Consider the following 14522-nt stretch of genomic DNA (forward strand, 5'->3'; position numbering starts at 1 on the left):
GATGATGCTAAGTTATACATATCAGATAGACCGGACGAAACCTCAAAATTAACAAAACAGGAAGAGTGCGTTCAGGACATAAAACAATGGATGACTAGCAATATTCTTCTGCTAAATTCAGATAAAACAGAGGTTTTACTTATAAGACCAAATCTCTTTAACCAGAATATTACAAATTACAACTTGCAAATAGAAGGATGCACAGTTACTTCAGCAAATATAATTAAAGACCTTGGCATTGCATCTGACAGCAATCTGTCTTTTGGAAATCACATCTCAAACGTTACAAAAACAGCCTTCTTCCATCAAAGAAACATTGCCAAACTGCAGAATATTCTGTGAATTTCTAATTGCATAAGTAATTGCATTTATAACTTCAAGGCTTGATTGTTGTAACGGACTACTTAGTGGTTGTCCTGCATCATCATTGAACAACTCAGCAGCTGCTATTGTTCTTAAAAGGTCTATAAAATTTGACCACAGGCCACCAATTTTATCATCACTACACTGGCTACCCATTAAGTACCATATAGACTATAAAGTACTTCTAATCACTTATAAAGCATTAAACAGTTTAGCTCCGGCTTATCTAACAGAGTTTCTATCACGCTTACTACCCATCACGCTCTCTACTATCACAAAACTCCCGTCTTCTAACAAAATCCACCAAAGGGGGAAGAGATTTCTCGTCTGTTGCACCTAAACTCTGAAATAACCTTCCTGATACTATTCGAGGGTCATGTGCCATCCTAATGCGAGAACATGTGAACTTCATGTGTGCCTTCCTCCTGCTAGATCATGTGAACTAAACTGATCATTGCAGCTCTAGCCCAGGCAATCTCCGTACACAAACAAGAGCAAAGATGGACCCTTGTTATTTAAATACTAATACTAATACTGCTCTGCAAGGATGAAACATTGTGAAAAGCGCTATACAAATCAAACTGAATTGAATTTACACACAGTCCTATCTTAAAGCACCTATGTAAATAAAACGTACAACATCTGAAGATTAGATGAGAAAAAGCAAATAGCTTAAAGTATTAACCAGCTGCTTCCACACTTCCAAGTTCCACCATCTGTATGCGTTTTTAATATTTCCATGGACAAAAAAAATAATTTGATCCAAAACGGCGTTTGATGTTGTTGTTTGATGAGCAGAATTAGAATAGCTGACAATAATATGCTGCTTATATTGTTAATTCTCAGCTATTGTTTGACATACAGATAAAGACTTCAAAGAGAGGCAGATGAAGGTATATGTCACTGGGTAGAAAAAGCCAGTGTGAATAGGGATCCTACACTGTGTGCAAGTGAGTGTGTGTGTGTGTGTAGGCAGATGAAAGGCAGCCAAAAAAGAGAAAAGGTGCTCCAAAAACTGTCGGCAAATATAAACCAGCCTTTGATGAAGCAGTTGGGCTGTATTATTAAATGCGTTTCCATGACTGTGCATTTGCTCTTCTGTGTTTATTTGTTATCTATGACAATATTACATATAGTAATAAATAAATAGAATCAGAAGTAACTGTTTTTATAAAGGGATGAGTACACTCTTATAAATAAAGGTGCTTAAAATGTTCTTCACAGCGGTGCCATAGAAGAACCATTTTTGGTTCCATAAAGAATCATTCAGACAAATGTTCTTCAAAGAACCATCTCTTTCTTACTTTTTTATAAACTGAAGAACCTTTTTTCACCACAAAGAACCTTTTGTGAAACAGAAAGGTTCTTCAGATGTTAAAGGTTCTTTATGTAACCAAACGGTTCTTCTATGGCAGGGGATTTCAACTGGTGGTCCGCGGACCACCAGGCGGCATTGCATGTGGTCCGTGACATGCAATCCAGCCTGCCTAATTTCACAATTAAAATCACTTTTTTTCCATAATTTATTTTTCCAAACATTTCCAGAATATTTGCACATTGGTGTGAATACTAAATTTAATGAAAATATTTTAAATAATTTGAGTCACAGACACAGGATAGGCTAGCTTTGCACCTATCAGGCTGTGTGGAGGTCACCACGCCCAAAAATCCCACTAACAGGTAAGGAGTACCCCCCCCACACACACACAGAATAGTGGGCCGCCGATTACTTGTTAGTCAGAATGGTGGTCCCTGGCACAGAACCAGTTGAAAACCCCTGTTCTATGGCATTAAAAGAAGCACCTTTTTTTTAAGACTGTATATAGGCATTACTCCATATGGACATCAGATAGTCTTGATGATGTATGTGTGCTCTTTCCTCAAAAAAGCCCCAAATACTTTAATTCTGTTGGTACCTGCAATACCTGTGCATATGAGTGTGGATTATAGACTAATACTCTCAAGGCTGGGGCTGATTATTTCGATTTGAAATATCCAAACAAAACATTGACTGGAGAGGTTTACATAACCGACTGCATAACTTTCTCACTGTTCTCTCTGTGCTGTTGTGTTTCCACGGATTTGTTTGGTTTCTCAAGGTTGGGCGGCACGTTGCCTGAGCGAGTGTTTTGTGAGAACACATAATCAAATGAACAACCCAGTCAGATGACCGCAACACAGCCACTTCTTAAACCGGTGCGAGCTCCTTCCTGTTTATAATAACTGTCAGCTCTGCCCACGTGTCCGCTGGCCTTCATGCCATCCACGTCTCTCCCGCGTTCCTTACATACCCGTGAGTCACAGCATAGGATGTCAGATGGGGTGATGCGGCCGAGTTTCTCCTGCAAGGACAGTTGCATTTGCATACTGTTTGCTGCAGGTTAGCATGCTGGTCGAGCGTTTCGTATCACTATCAATCAATGTCACAATGTGAGCGGAGCAAAGAGCATTAACTTGTGTCAGATCTAATCATGGCTGATGCCAGGCCACTGCCCTCGCATTCACAGGGCCGGTGATGAACAAGAGTCCGAACACAGACCTAAGCTCTTTTCTTTTAACAGTACCAACGATCCAGAGTAATCGACTACACACTTACAAAGATGCTCCCGCTGTATTGTTTTTTTTTCTTTTTTATATTAGTTTCTGATTTGATTCTGCTGAATTCCGGTCACGTTTTAATTGTTCACCAAAGGTTGGCTTTCCATTCCCGGCGGTTGTGTAGTTGCACATATTGGACCTGAGTGCACTGCAGGGGACATGTATAGATTTTTACATAGCACATGACTGTTATTGGCTAAGTCAAAGGCAGTGATTGTGAAATGTTACTGGCTCGACCCCGGACAAAAACAAATTGATATTTTACAATTAATTGCTGTTATAAAAGATTCTTCAAGCTTTCCAGCGTGGATCATGGTTTCATTTTGCTCTTAAAATCTTTGCTAAATGTAATACATTTTAGCTGGAATAAAGCATAAAGATAGAACATAAAGCCAACAGTTTCACTAGCTTAAAAACAAACATTTACACTATATAAAAAAATGACGTACAAACACATACACTTGACTGAACCTTCAGTAAATAAATACATAATAAATAAATACATAAATGACTGTATAATGAGTAAAGAAGAAAAATGTCCGAAACAATAAAAAAAATACTTTGTTGAAGTGGAAATAGTCTGTGGAATTCTCTTTTTCAATTAAATAATCCATGAAAATTAAAATTAGAGATGCACCGGTATATAAAAACATTTTCGTTTTTGGCCGATAAAAGCAATTTTCAGACCATCGGCCATCAGATAGCAAAAAAAAAAAACGATGATCAGGGCCGATATATCACCAGTTTTATGTTCAATATTAATACTCATTATATGAATTAATAACATTCATAAAGTTAGGAAATATTATTTCAATCTTCAGAATTTAGTTATGCGAGTTAAAATGACCACCATACTATTGGCATCGGCAGATATCACTCTGAACAATCGGCTTTCGTATCTGTGGAGAAATTCGGTGCATCTCTAATTAAAATCCATCTACAATATACAGAACGTGATTGAAAGCCCAAGAGCATTTTCCTGCAGACTCTATGACTTGTCCAATGCACAAGCAGAAGCTCACATTTCTCCTCATGGGAAAGAAACATACGCATCTAAGAGCTCTACTGTTTAAGCATTCAAAGAGCAATAGTGTAAAAAGGTCTGTGGGGAAAGCATTCCTCTCCATTTCTACGTCTGTTTGTTGTATCCTCAGAGGAGTCTGTGGTTACACTGTAGATGTTCTTGGGTCTCTGAACTATCAGTGGTTGAAATGAATACACCGTGTTACCGAAATGGCCTGAATATATACTGAGGAACATGTCTGAGAGAAAAAATATTATGATATTATGATCTCTTTACTTTCCAAATCCAAACATGTTATGCATGTCAGTTTTATTGGACTTGAAAACATCAAAACAGCTTTTTTTAATTTCGCTTTACAGTCTGTACAGCTCTTTCACACATCCTTAAAGCTCCATTCGATGCTTTTATCTAAAGTGCACAACCTTACCTTTTCTTGTACTCTGTAAAAGGTACGGGGGATATTCAACTTGTAGGTGTTCAGATACACTAAATATATTTGCACTATGAATGTTGAGCCCTATACAAAGAGGGAATGTGAATGATATACTGTATCTGCTCTCTAAAAGGTACCTGACAATAGACTCTGTTACATAAAAATGATGTAAGAGAGAGAGAGAGAGAGAGATTTTAAACCGACACTTATGTAAAATGTTATCAGGAGATGTTAAGATGAATTCTTACCTATTGCAATTTTATCTTGAAATCCTTTATTCTTTCTGCTATCATTTCATGGAAAGCCGCTGTTGTCCTTCTGAAACTTTCTTCAAATTTTTTGATTTTTTGGCATAAACCATTATTATTAGTCACCCTTAATGTTTGTCACTGGGTTTTGCAAATATTTAACCCCCCAGAAAGTATTAAAAAGGGTTTGTCAATTTTGACAATTACATTTAAATAAAATCATACAAATTTCCTTAAAACCATCGAATTTGGACATTCAAGGTTTCAGAAGGACAGCAACTATAAACAGTCGTATAAAGTCTATATCTGTAGCGTCATTTACATGTACGGGCCTCTTGTTATTCTGGTAAATCGACCAATCAATGCTCCCCGCTGTTTTCAAAGTTATTGGTTTAATTATCACGTAGCATCTTTTATGCCCAGAGTTTAATTGTATGCTGTGATGGCGGGTGGACAATATTCCGTTTTTCTATAGATTATGAAGAGATAAAAATGAGAAGACTGCTAAAGATAATGATCACACTGGATATGATTTCTTGTAGTGTTGAAAGACTTTTCTCAACAGAAACTTTCTCACCCTCGAACACTCCGCCTTGCTATGTAAAAGGAAAGCCAATGGTTTACTGTCTACGACTGCAGTTCTGTCCTGGTCCTCACGACCCCCTGCTCTGTATATTTTGTATGCTTTTCTTACAGCTTCAGAGGTTTGTTCTATTCGCCTGTAAGAGCCCTTCAAAGTGGAAATAAAGGACATTAAAGTGCACAAAGTGTGACTACTACCCAAATCTCATGATTGCGGTTAAATAACCCTTCAAACTTCCGTAGTAAGTTTTGCCTGCTGCAGGCAGTCGTGTAGCGCAAATTCGTGTTCTGAGGTTAACCTCATAAGTAAATAATTGAGCAGTGAACAGTGTGTAGGGACCATGACAATAGAAACACGGTTAATTCATGGAGCGCTCTTCTATCGAGCTAGAGGTTTAAATCTGTTAAATGAAAGAGACTCAAAATATGCAGAGCGGGGGGATGGGAGGACAAGGATTAAGAATGGCTAGGCTATGTGTATGTTTGCTAAAACGGTGAAATGTGCTGTGGTGTTTCATTTTAGTAATAGATGGAAACCTAACGAATTGGACATATGAATATATAATGGCCCTCGCAAAAATAAAGTTCTGGCTATGCCACTGGTCTATACAGGCCTACTCATAAACTCATGTTGGGCAAGTTACTCGGGAAATGTAATTAAATTGCTGATGACTCCTTTCAAAATTAATCAAGTTACTGGTCTGATTACTTTTAAAAGTAATTCGTCACATTACAAGTTACATTACTAACGTTACCGCCCATCCCTCAAAATACAAAATAACCTCTTTAGCCTTCTCATGACTAAACTTTAAGGGGAAGTGCACACTCTCGCAACAAACTAAATTAAGCCAGTCTTAAATTATTTTAAATAAATTATTTCAGCTTATTCCATAATAAAGCCTGTCAAAAGTTTCTAATAAAGTTACCAGCCTGGCACTCAACAGTATGAATTGACTCATTGCTCTGTGTGCCCGGTAACGTCACTGTCTCGAGAAGTTCTGCCCTTTCGGGTTGTTTTTCGCGGGAGAGAGGGTCCAACAACGCACAACAATGTTCTTGCCTTTGACAGAAATAAACTCAAAATAATGATTGCATTTCCAGCTACAGAACGCATACGTTTCTCTCTCCATGCTGAGTTTGTTTTCACTGGTAGTACCAAAGATTGTCTTATTATAGGGAGATGTATGAGTCTGTAATACTTATAATTGGAGCATAAAGGGTAACATGGATCACGAGAGACACTTCAGCCAATCCTATAACAGCGTCTAATCTCCTTTGTGTATTCCGTCCAATCTGTTGAAGCCGCGGCGATAGCGTTTGCCCTTACGAGTTTTTAGCTTGAGGTGATAGGCCTTCCATGGAGTGGCTTTGGTAGTACTTTCCGCACAGGCGCTTACAGTTCGATGATGTCACGGGTGCGTCAGGCAGGCGTCCAGACTTTGAAAAAGCTATTTTGCTTTTACAATATAACTAATAAAACGGCAACGATGTAACGCAGCTGTAACGTATAGTTACATGGACTTGAAACTATAACCTTATTACTATTTTAAAATTTATAACGCTTTAAATTACTCCGTTACCAAAAAAGTAATCAAACTACAGTAACACGTTACTGCCCAACACTGCTCATAAAAACATAAACTCTGAAATGCTTATTTGAGTATACTAACAAGCACAACACAACATTTGCACAACCAAAGATGCGAGTATGGACTAACACTATCCATTAGGTCAGTAGTTCTCAAACTGGGGGAATGATCAAACATGGATCCAGGGTGGGGACAGTTTTTGTGGCAATTTTTGAAAAATTGAAATGTATAAATTTGTGCAACCAAAATAATTAATGTTCCAGCATTGTACAATTGTATGTTTTTGGTTAAATTAAAATGTGTCTTCATTCGGGGCCACAAAAAATGAGGCACCCTACCCAAAGGGGGCCCTACAACAAAAATGTTTGAGCATTAGGTAGATGGTTAGGAGATGTTTTGAAAACAGTCACTCTTTTTATTGACTAATTTTATTCAGTGACAAAAATTGCAAAATGTATATTTAATATATTAGCTGCTGAATAACCTTGTAAACAAAATATTTCACTGCATGTGGTATTTGAGTTTTTGGATGTCATGTTTTTCAATTCAGTGTGTTTGCATCTGAGTTTCTAAAAGTAGAACAGAGATGCTTCCTATAGAGTTCAACAAATAAAAAAGCTCTTTTGTATCTAGATAGTGGTGGATCTACTGTATAAGATCAGCATGTGATTTTCGACTCACTGATGAAGTTGGTCTGGCCGGTGTAGATGGTGTACTGAAGCTCATACGATGTGACACTGAACTCATCTTCAGACGTCCAGTGCACTGTAATGGTGTCATGGGAGGCCGTGCAGAGCTCTTCACGTATAGACGGAGGGTTAGGTGCTAGAAAACAATTTAGGTGTTAACACAGTATGTATTGATTTATTCGTTCCACAAAAAGAAGATCTAGTTTTATCTTGGCTGCACCATGTGTTCATTAAATATGCACTACATACACAGAAACCGCTTGTGGACGGATGGTTTCAGTTTCCTTACCTGTCAAATAATCCAGTCCCTCCAGGATTTTCTTTTCTCTGGAAAAGTCGAGGGCAAAGTTGTCAAAAGCCTCGTTCAGATTGACATCTGGGATGAGGACCTGAGAGGAGGCTGTGGCCATGGCAACCCTGAGCACCAGCGGGAGGAAGGAGGCGGAAATAGAAACAATAATTTGGACGGTGAGTAAAGCACACATTTTAAACACTCAAATAAACACGAATGTGAAATAAAAGTAATACAATACAGTCAGTATTAATACTCTCAAGAAGCCATTTGGTGAGGTGGTGATTTGGCTTATAATAGCCAAAGATTTGATAGATAGCTGTCAGACATCACTAGACATTTCACAGTTTGGTCATTCAGTCCAGCATTCGTAATGCACACAGAACCTGTTTAGTAAAACCAAGGTGAACCCAACAGTCTTTTCTCCAGGTCGACAGCCAACCTCAAACGCTGCCAGAACCCTAAAGGTATATTTTATCTTATTTTGAACACAAGCCATGATCAACAGAAGCGAACGGAGGGGGCGGCACAAGGAAATGTGCAGCGTAGCTAAAAGTTCATTTCACATTGGCAAATAATAAGAATTGTTGGCAGACAATGTTGGTGTGTGTCTCTCACCTCTCAGCCACATTCCTGGCCGTCTGGAGGAATCGGGCGTGGTCATTCTCCTTCAGGCTGTGTTCAGCTTGGGTGATGAGGACGCTGGAACGCTCTAAACACTGTCTGCAGTTGGCAATCTGCTGGGCCAACTTTCTCAACTTCATTACCTAAAGAATAAAATATAAGCCTGTTTACATTTTCACACAAGGAGATAGATATATGGAGCTGATATCGCATCTGACTACGCTATTAATGTTACAAATGTTGACTTTCTTTACGACGTTATGGAAAAGGATGAATCCTGAGAGAGCGTTTGATCAAAAACTCATTATGGCCCCCGCTCTCATCATCACAGCTAAATGAGCCTGTCGCTTTGTTTGCACTTGTGTAATTAAAGCAGGGAAACAATGAGCTAACCGATCAAGACTCTCATATAAGTTCACTACGGATAGATGAAATCACCAAAACTATATACCATCTCGTAAAAAATGCTGAATTAAAATAAGCTGTTGATAATGAGGTTGTCCCAATGGTACATCCGCTGCGTATTTCATGCTCCACCGCATATCTGTGAAAAACATTGTGGCCCAAATTAGACTCCGAGATGTTAACAACAAACTGGCCGAAATGCAGGCTGCTGAGCCAAGAATCTCATTTGCTTAACATTGGAATAGCTTTGAATGTTTAGGAAGTCACATTGTTCTCTTAAAATATGCGAGTCAGTGTCTTTGGCTTTTTAAGGATGTTTTGTGTTTCTAGCACACCTCATTTTCCACAATTTTTACTCTTGTTAGTGCAGGGGGCTAAGAAAATCTGGCCCCAAAAAATAACAGCCATAACAATTAGAATTAGAGTCAGAAATGTCCATTTAATAAAACCAGTTTTTTGTTTTCTTTCCTTTTTACCTCACATGTTATATAACATCAAGCTGTTTTGAAATGATGCCATATACATAAAAAATCTGTTGGATTTACATAAGAGATTGGAGAGGTGCTGCAATATGTCGCATTGTGCATGCGTCAATAAATGTGTACGTGTATGAGTCGAAAGCAGTATACTTTGCAAGGCTGTGCGATCGTGTGCGTACCCTGTGCGTACTTGGCAAGGCTGTGCGTTCCATAAAAAAAGAAGTATGCCACAGGCTTTAGCCTTTTAGCAATTATAGTTTGGGATTTTGGGTAAATTGCTTGCAATAAGATCTGTGGTTTACAAAACATCTAAATATATTTTCACATTTGAATCTATGACGTAACACACCAGCTATAACCCGCCCACAAACTTTTTAAAGCCTTATTGTGTCTTAAAAACGCTGTTGCTAAAAGCACCTACTTTATTTGGTGGGGATATATAAGATGTCCTCCCACATATAAATCTCACAAATAATGGGCACAAATCTCTAAAAACGAAGATGGAGGTTCATTCATGGAATAATTACTTACCAGTGAACAAGTTTGAAAAAGTTTTTGAAGGCTTGGTGGTGGTGAAATGTATTTCGAGGGCCGGTAAAATCTGTTTATAGCCTGATGTTAGCCATGTTTTAGTTCTAGTGATTGTATTTAAAGGTACATTTGAACCGAAAAATAAAAGTCCTGTCTTCATTTACTCACCCTCAAATTGTTCGAAACCTGCATACATTTCTTTGGTCTTTTGAACACAGAGAAAGATATTTGGAAGAATGCTTTTTGTTCTGGGACTTCATTTACCACGGTAAAGAAAACAACCGTTCTTGGGCCCTTGACTACAATTAAATATTTAATATATGGTAGTCAATAATGTTCCACAACTAAAAATTGCTAACATTCTTCCAAATATTTTTCTATGTGTTCATCAGAAACTAATTAATAATAATTTATTTAAAAAAAAAATACATGAATGGATTAAATTAGATAACACGATATGAAAAATCATGGTGTGACCATTTTTATTTCAAATTCATATTGAATTTCGTAGAAAAAGCACAAAAATATGATGTTCTTTCATTTGTAAAATATTGAATTTATTGAATTAAACCAAACTCGGATTGACTACAGTACATAGTTGAGTAAAGCATTCAACATTTCTGGATTGAATTTCCCTTGCCTGCCTCCCCGACCACATATTCTCCATGAATTTGCTTGCCTTAATATAAGTCTATTATCCATGTGCATGATTTCAGTAACTGGTGTTATACTTCCTCATTAAATCTGTAAAGTCGTTTAATCTGGATCTTAACTTTATGAAAATGTTATTCATCAGAATGACATGTCTGACAGGAATTAGTCATAAAATGCATTTGCATAACTCAGAAAACACAAAGTTAAAGAAGTAGCTTGGTAACAGAATAAAAACAGCATTAGATCAAATCCATTTCTGACCCCATTTCTTAAAGAAATCCTCAACGATATGAACAAATCCCCACATCATGATTTTCTTTGATCAAATGGTTTTCTGCCAAACGTTTTGCAATTTCAGGGAGGCATTAAAAAACTGGGCCGCATGGGAAAACTAAACAGAACACAAATTCAAAACAACTAACAAACCATCCAAACATCTAAAGCCTCAGATCAAGTCTTACATATATTTTGCATCTGGGTTATGATCCCAAAAAGCCTCCTTAATGCTGGAGACAGACAGAGGCAGCATTACTGATGTGTGCAAAAGGGCAGAAGACATAATCTCATGTTACAGCCTCCGCATGTCAACTTGTGCTGTTCGTGTGAGCTAGAACCAGTGAAGATCTTGAACAGACAGCTCTGATAGAGATTAGTGCATTTGTCTAGGCCTCTCACATCACATTACCCCAAAACAGCAGAACTATCCTGCAGCTTGGATCCACACTTGACAAGAGTGTGAGTTCAGGCTGTGGAGATATAGTGCCTGTGTGCTGCCTGTTCACTTTCGAAATTGCCAAAACTCGACACGTGCTCACTGCATAGAGGTGAATTGGAGTATTAAATGTGAACCTTTAATTTTGTGCTGATGTCATAATGCTTATAAAATGGACAGTTCTGATTGTAAGGTCTGATTGGATTTAAAAGCCATTGAAGAATGTTGGTAACCAAACAACTTGCATTGGTTTTGTGTCAATACAATAGAAGTGAATGGGTACCGCCGTTGTTTGGTTAAAACATTCTTCAAAATATCTTCTTTTGTGTTCTGCAGAAAAAAGAAAGTCAAACAGGTTTGAAATGACAAGAGGGTTAGTAAATGAAGACAGAATTTTCATCTTTGGGTGAATTATCACATTAAGGGTTAAACACATTCTTAACTGTAGCACACTTGACATTTTGAGTTGTGATTTACACACTAGGAGCTTTAGCACACACTTTTACACAAAGCAAAACTAAAAATGTTGATTTTCTTTACATTAAAGACAACTTAAAGGGATACTTCACCCAAAAATGAAAATTCTGTCATCATTTACTCACCTTCGAGTTGTTCTAAATGTGTATACACGTATTTTTGATAGTAGGAAATAAACAATAGTAGTCAAAATTGCATCAGAAAGGTTTGCTGTCCTGCATTCTTTAAAATGTCTTCTTTTGACTTAAACAGAACAAAAAAAATATCAAGTAATATTTCCTACTATGGGAGTCAATGGGGGTTGAGATCTGTTGGTTATGGTTATAAGCATTATTCCAAATGTGACCCATAACAACAAAACCAGTCTTATGGGTAAATATTTCGAAATTGATATTTTTACATAACCTGAGCGCTGAATAAATAAGCTTTCTATTGACGTATGAGTCGTTAGCATGGGACAATATCTGGCTGAGATACAACAGTTTGAAACTCTGAGAGTAAAAAAAATAAAAATATTGAGAAAATTGCCTTTGAAGTTGTTAATCAGGGTCAGTAATGCAGGCCATCCACCCACAAAAATAAGTTTTAATATATTTAAGGTAGGAAATCTACAAAATATCTTCTTGGGACATGATCTTTACTCAATATCCTAATGATTTTTGGCATAAAAGAAAAATCAATAATTTTGACACATAAAATGTTTTTTTTTACTACAAATGTGCTACGTAAGACTGGTATTTGTACTTTCTCTGTATTCATCAGAACAAAGAAATGTATACACATTTGGAACAATTTGAAGGCGAGTAAATGATGACAGAATTTTCATTTTTGGGTGAAGTATCACTTTAACATTCTATAGCTGTTATTCAGACATTTATTGTTGGTTTGGTTCGGGTAATGATAATCAGGACATTTCCAAGCGGTTTTTAGCATGACTTATATAGTCCTGAGTTTAGCAGACACATCCTATCCCAGAGGGGGACCTGTGTTATATAGAGAACGGCTGTGATGTTTATGTTTTTGCTGCTGAAGATTATCAAGGCCCTGCTCCTGTTACACAAGGGGAAGCTTGTTAAGTGAAGCCACATGGCCAGGACCCACTCCAGGCGGTCAAGCTGATCCTTCCTCCTGTGGTGATTTCAACATCCTAATTCAAGTGTTGTCTCTCCTCCTTACAATCTGCTCGATGGCTATCACATACCAGACTCTCTAATAGGATCTCTAAAGTCTCATTTTGTCTCACGGACACATTCTACCTGTATGAGATGTTCCCTTAAAAATGGCCCATAAGGGAATAAAGTAACAGTTTAGTCAAAATTACTGACCCTTGAGTTTTTCCAACTCTGTATAAATGTATTTGTTCTGATAAACACAGAAAAAGATATTTGGAAGAATGCTTGTAGCCAAACAGTTCTTGGCCACAACTGACTACCACAGTAGGAAAAAATCCAATGGAAGTCAAAAGTGCCCCAGAACTGTTTCTTCAAAATTCTTATTTTGTGTTCATCAACAAAGCTATTTTTCCCACTATGGTAGTCAATGGTGGCCGAGAACTGTTTGGTTACAGCCATTCTTTCAAATATCTTTCTCTGTGTTCATCAGAAACAAAGAAATTCATACAAATGTGGAACAACTCGATGGTAAGTAAAAAGAAAGACCAAATTTTTATTTTTGGGTGAACTGTTATTTTAATCCCTTATGGGCCATTTTTAAGGTAACATCTCATTCATGTAAAATGTTTCTATGAGACATAAAGACTTAAGAGATCCTATTAGAGAGTCTGGAATGTGATAGCCATGGAGCAGATTGAAAAGAGGCGAAGACAACACTTGAATTAGGATGCTGAAATCACCAAAGGAGGAAGGATCAGCTTGACTGCCTGGAGTGGGTCCTGCTCATGTGGCTTCTCTTAATGTATGACACATCGCTTATTGCTCCTAAACTCTTTGTAAGTCGCTTTGGATAAAAGCGTCTGCTAAATGTCTAAATGTAAATGTAATTGTCTTAACAAGCTTTAAAAGGGGAAAAAACACATTTTCTTTATTGTGCTACCATCTCATTATCAGGTGACACAAAGTCTATTTGTCCACACAACAAGACAGCATGGCATAAATCATGCGACTTTCCTCCGAATTCCTCTCCGGGATGACATCATTTAAGCAGATCATGAAGTAAAACACCTCTTATATGCCCCAAACTGAACATTGCGATGGATTCCGTTGTGGTGAGAGGGATCGCTTTGTTTACGTTAACTTCGAAGCAGTCAAATCGTAATGATCCAACGTCTTTACCATCCAACGGGTGTGGATGGTAAAGAGCAATGTGATGCCGGCCAAAAACAAAATAAAGTAAGGATCTTTGAAACGAGAGTGAGTAGGCTACAGCATGGCAGATTTTGTATTTTTGAGTGTACTGTCCCTTTAAACATCTGCTTTAATACAAAATAAGCTGACAAGTTGAACTAAATATGACCCTATCGTGTTTAAACATAATAGACAACATGAGTTTGATTTGAATTTGCAATTCAGACTGTGTTAATCTGTCTCGCTGTTGCAAACGGATAGAAACTGTACCTTGGACTCTTTGATCTTGACAGCAATGACCTGTTTCCTCTGGCGAATTATCTCTACCAATTCATCACACTCCTCCACCAGCTTGGCTTCATGCATGGCTGTGTTCACCTGCAGATAAGAGCAGAGAGAAAGTTTCATAAAGACACACAATACTTCATCAGACCGCTGGACTAAGTTTGGTCATGTGAATACAGTGGGAATGATGGTCATATTCTGACTGGAGCGAGGTGGACCATATCATTACAGAGC

At 37.7% G+C, this 14522-nt stretch overlaps 1 protein-coding gene across 9 annotated transcripts in view; it reads right to left on the reverse strand.

Annotated features, from left to right (window-relative positions):
- mid2 (midline 2) overlaps positions 1-14522 on the reverse strand; it is a 365887-nt gene that overhangs the window by 15016 nt on the left and 336349 nt on the right. For all 9 annotated transcript variants that reach the window (XM_056769391.1, XM_056769388.1, XM_056769386.1 and 6 more), the window contains 4 exons: positions 14274-14381; positions 8437-8585; positions 7816-7943; positions 7519-7662 (listed from right to left, as the gene is read on the reverse strand). In XM_056769391.1, the coding sequence (XP_056625369.1) occupies positions 7519-7662; positions 7816-7943; positions 8437-8585; positions 14274-14381 (529 nt within the window). The remainder of the gene's footprint in view (positions 1-7518; positions 7663-7815; positions 7944-8436; positions 8586-14273; positions 14382-14522) is intronic.

This window comes from Triplophysa dalaica, chromosome 16, assembly GCF_015846415.1.
Source record: "Triplophysa dalaica isolate WHDGS20190420 chromosome 16, ASM1584641v1, whole genome shotgun sequence".
In the NCBI taxonomy this organism is placed as follows: domain Eukaryota; kingdom Metazoa; phylum Chordata; class Actinopteri; order Cypriniformes; family Nemacheilidae; genus Triplophysa; species Triplophysa dalaica.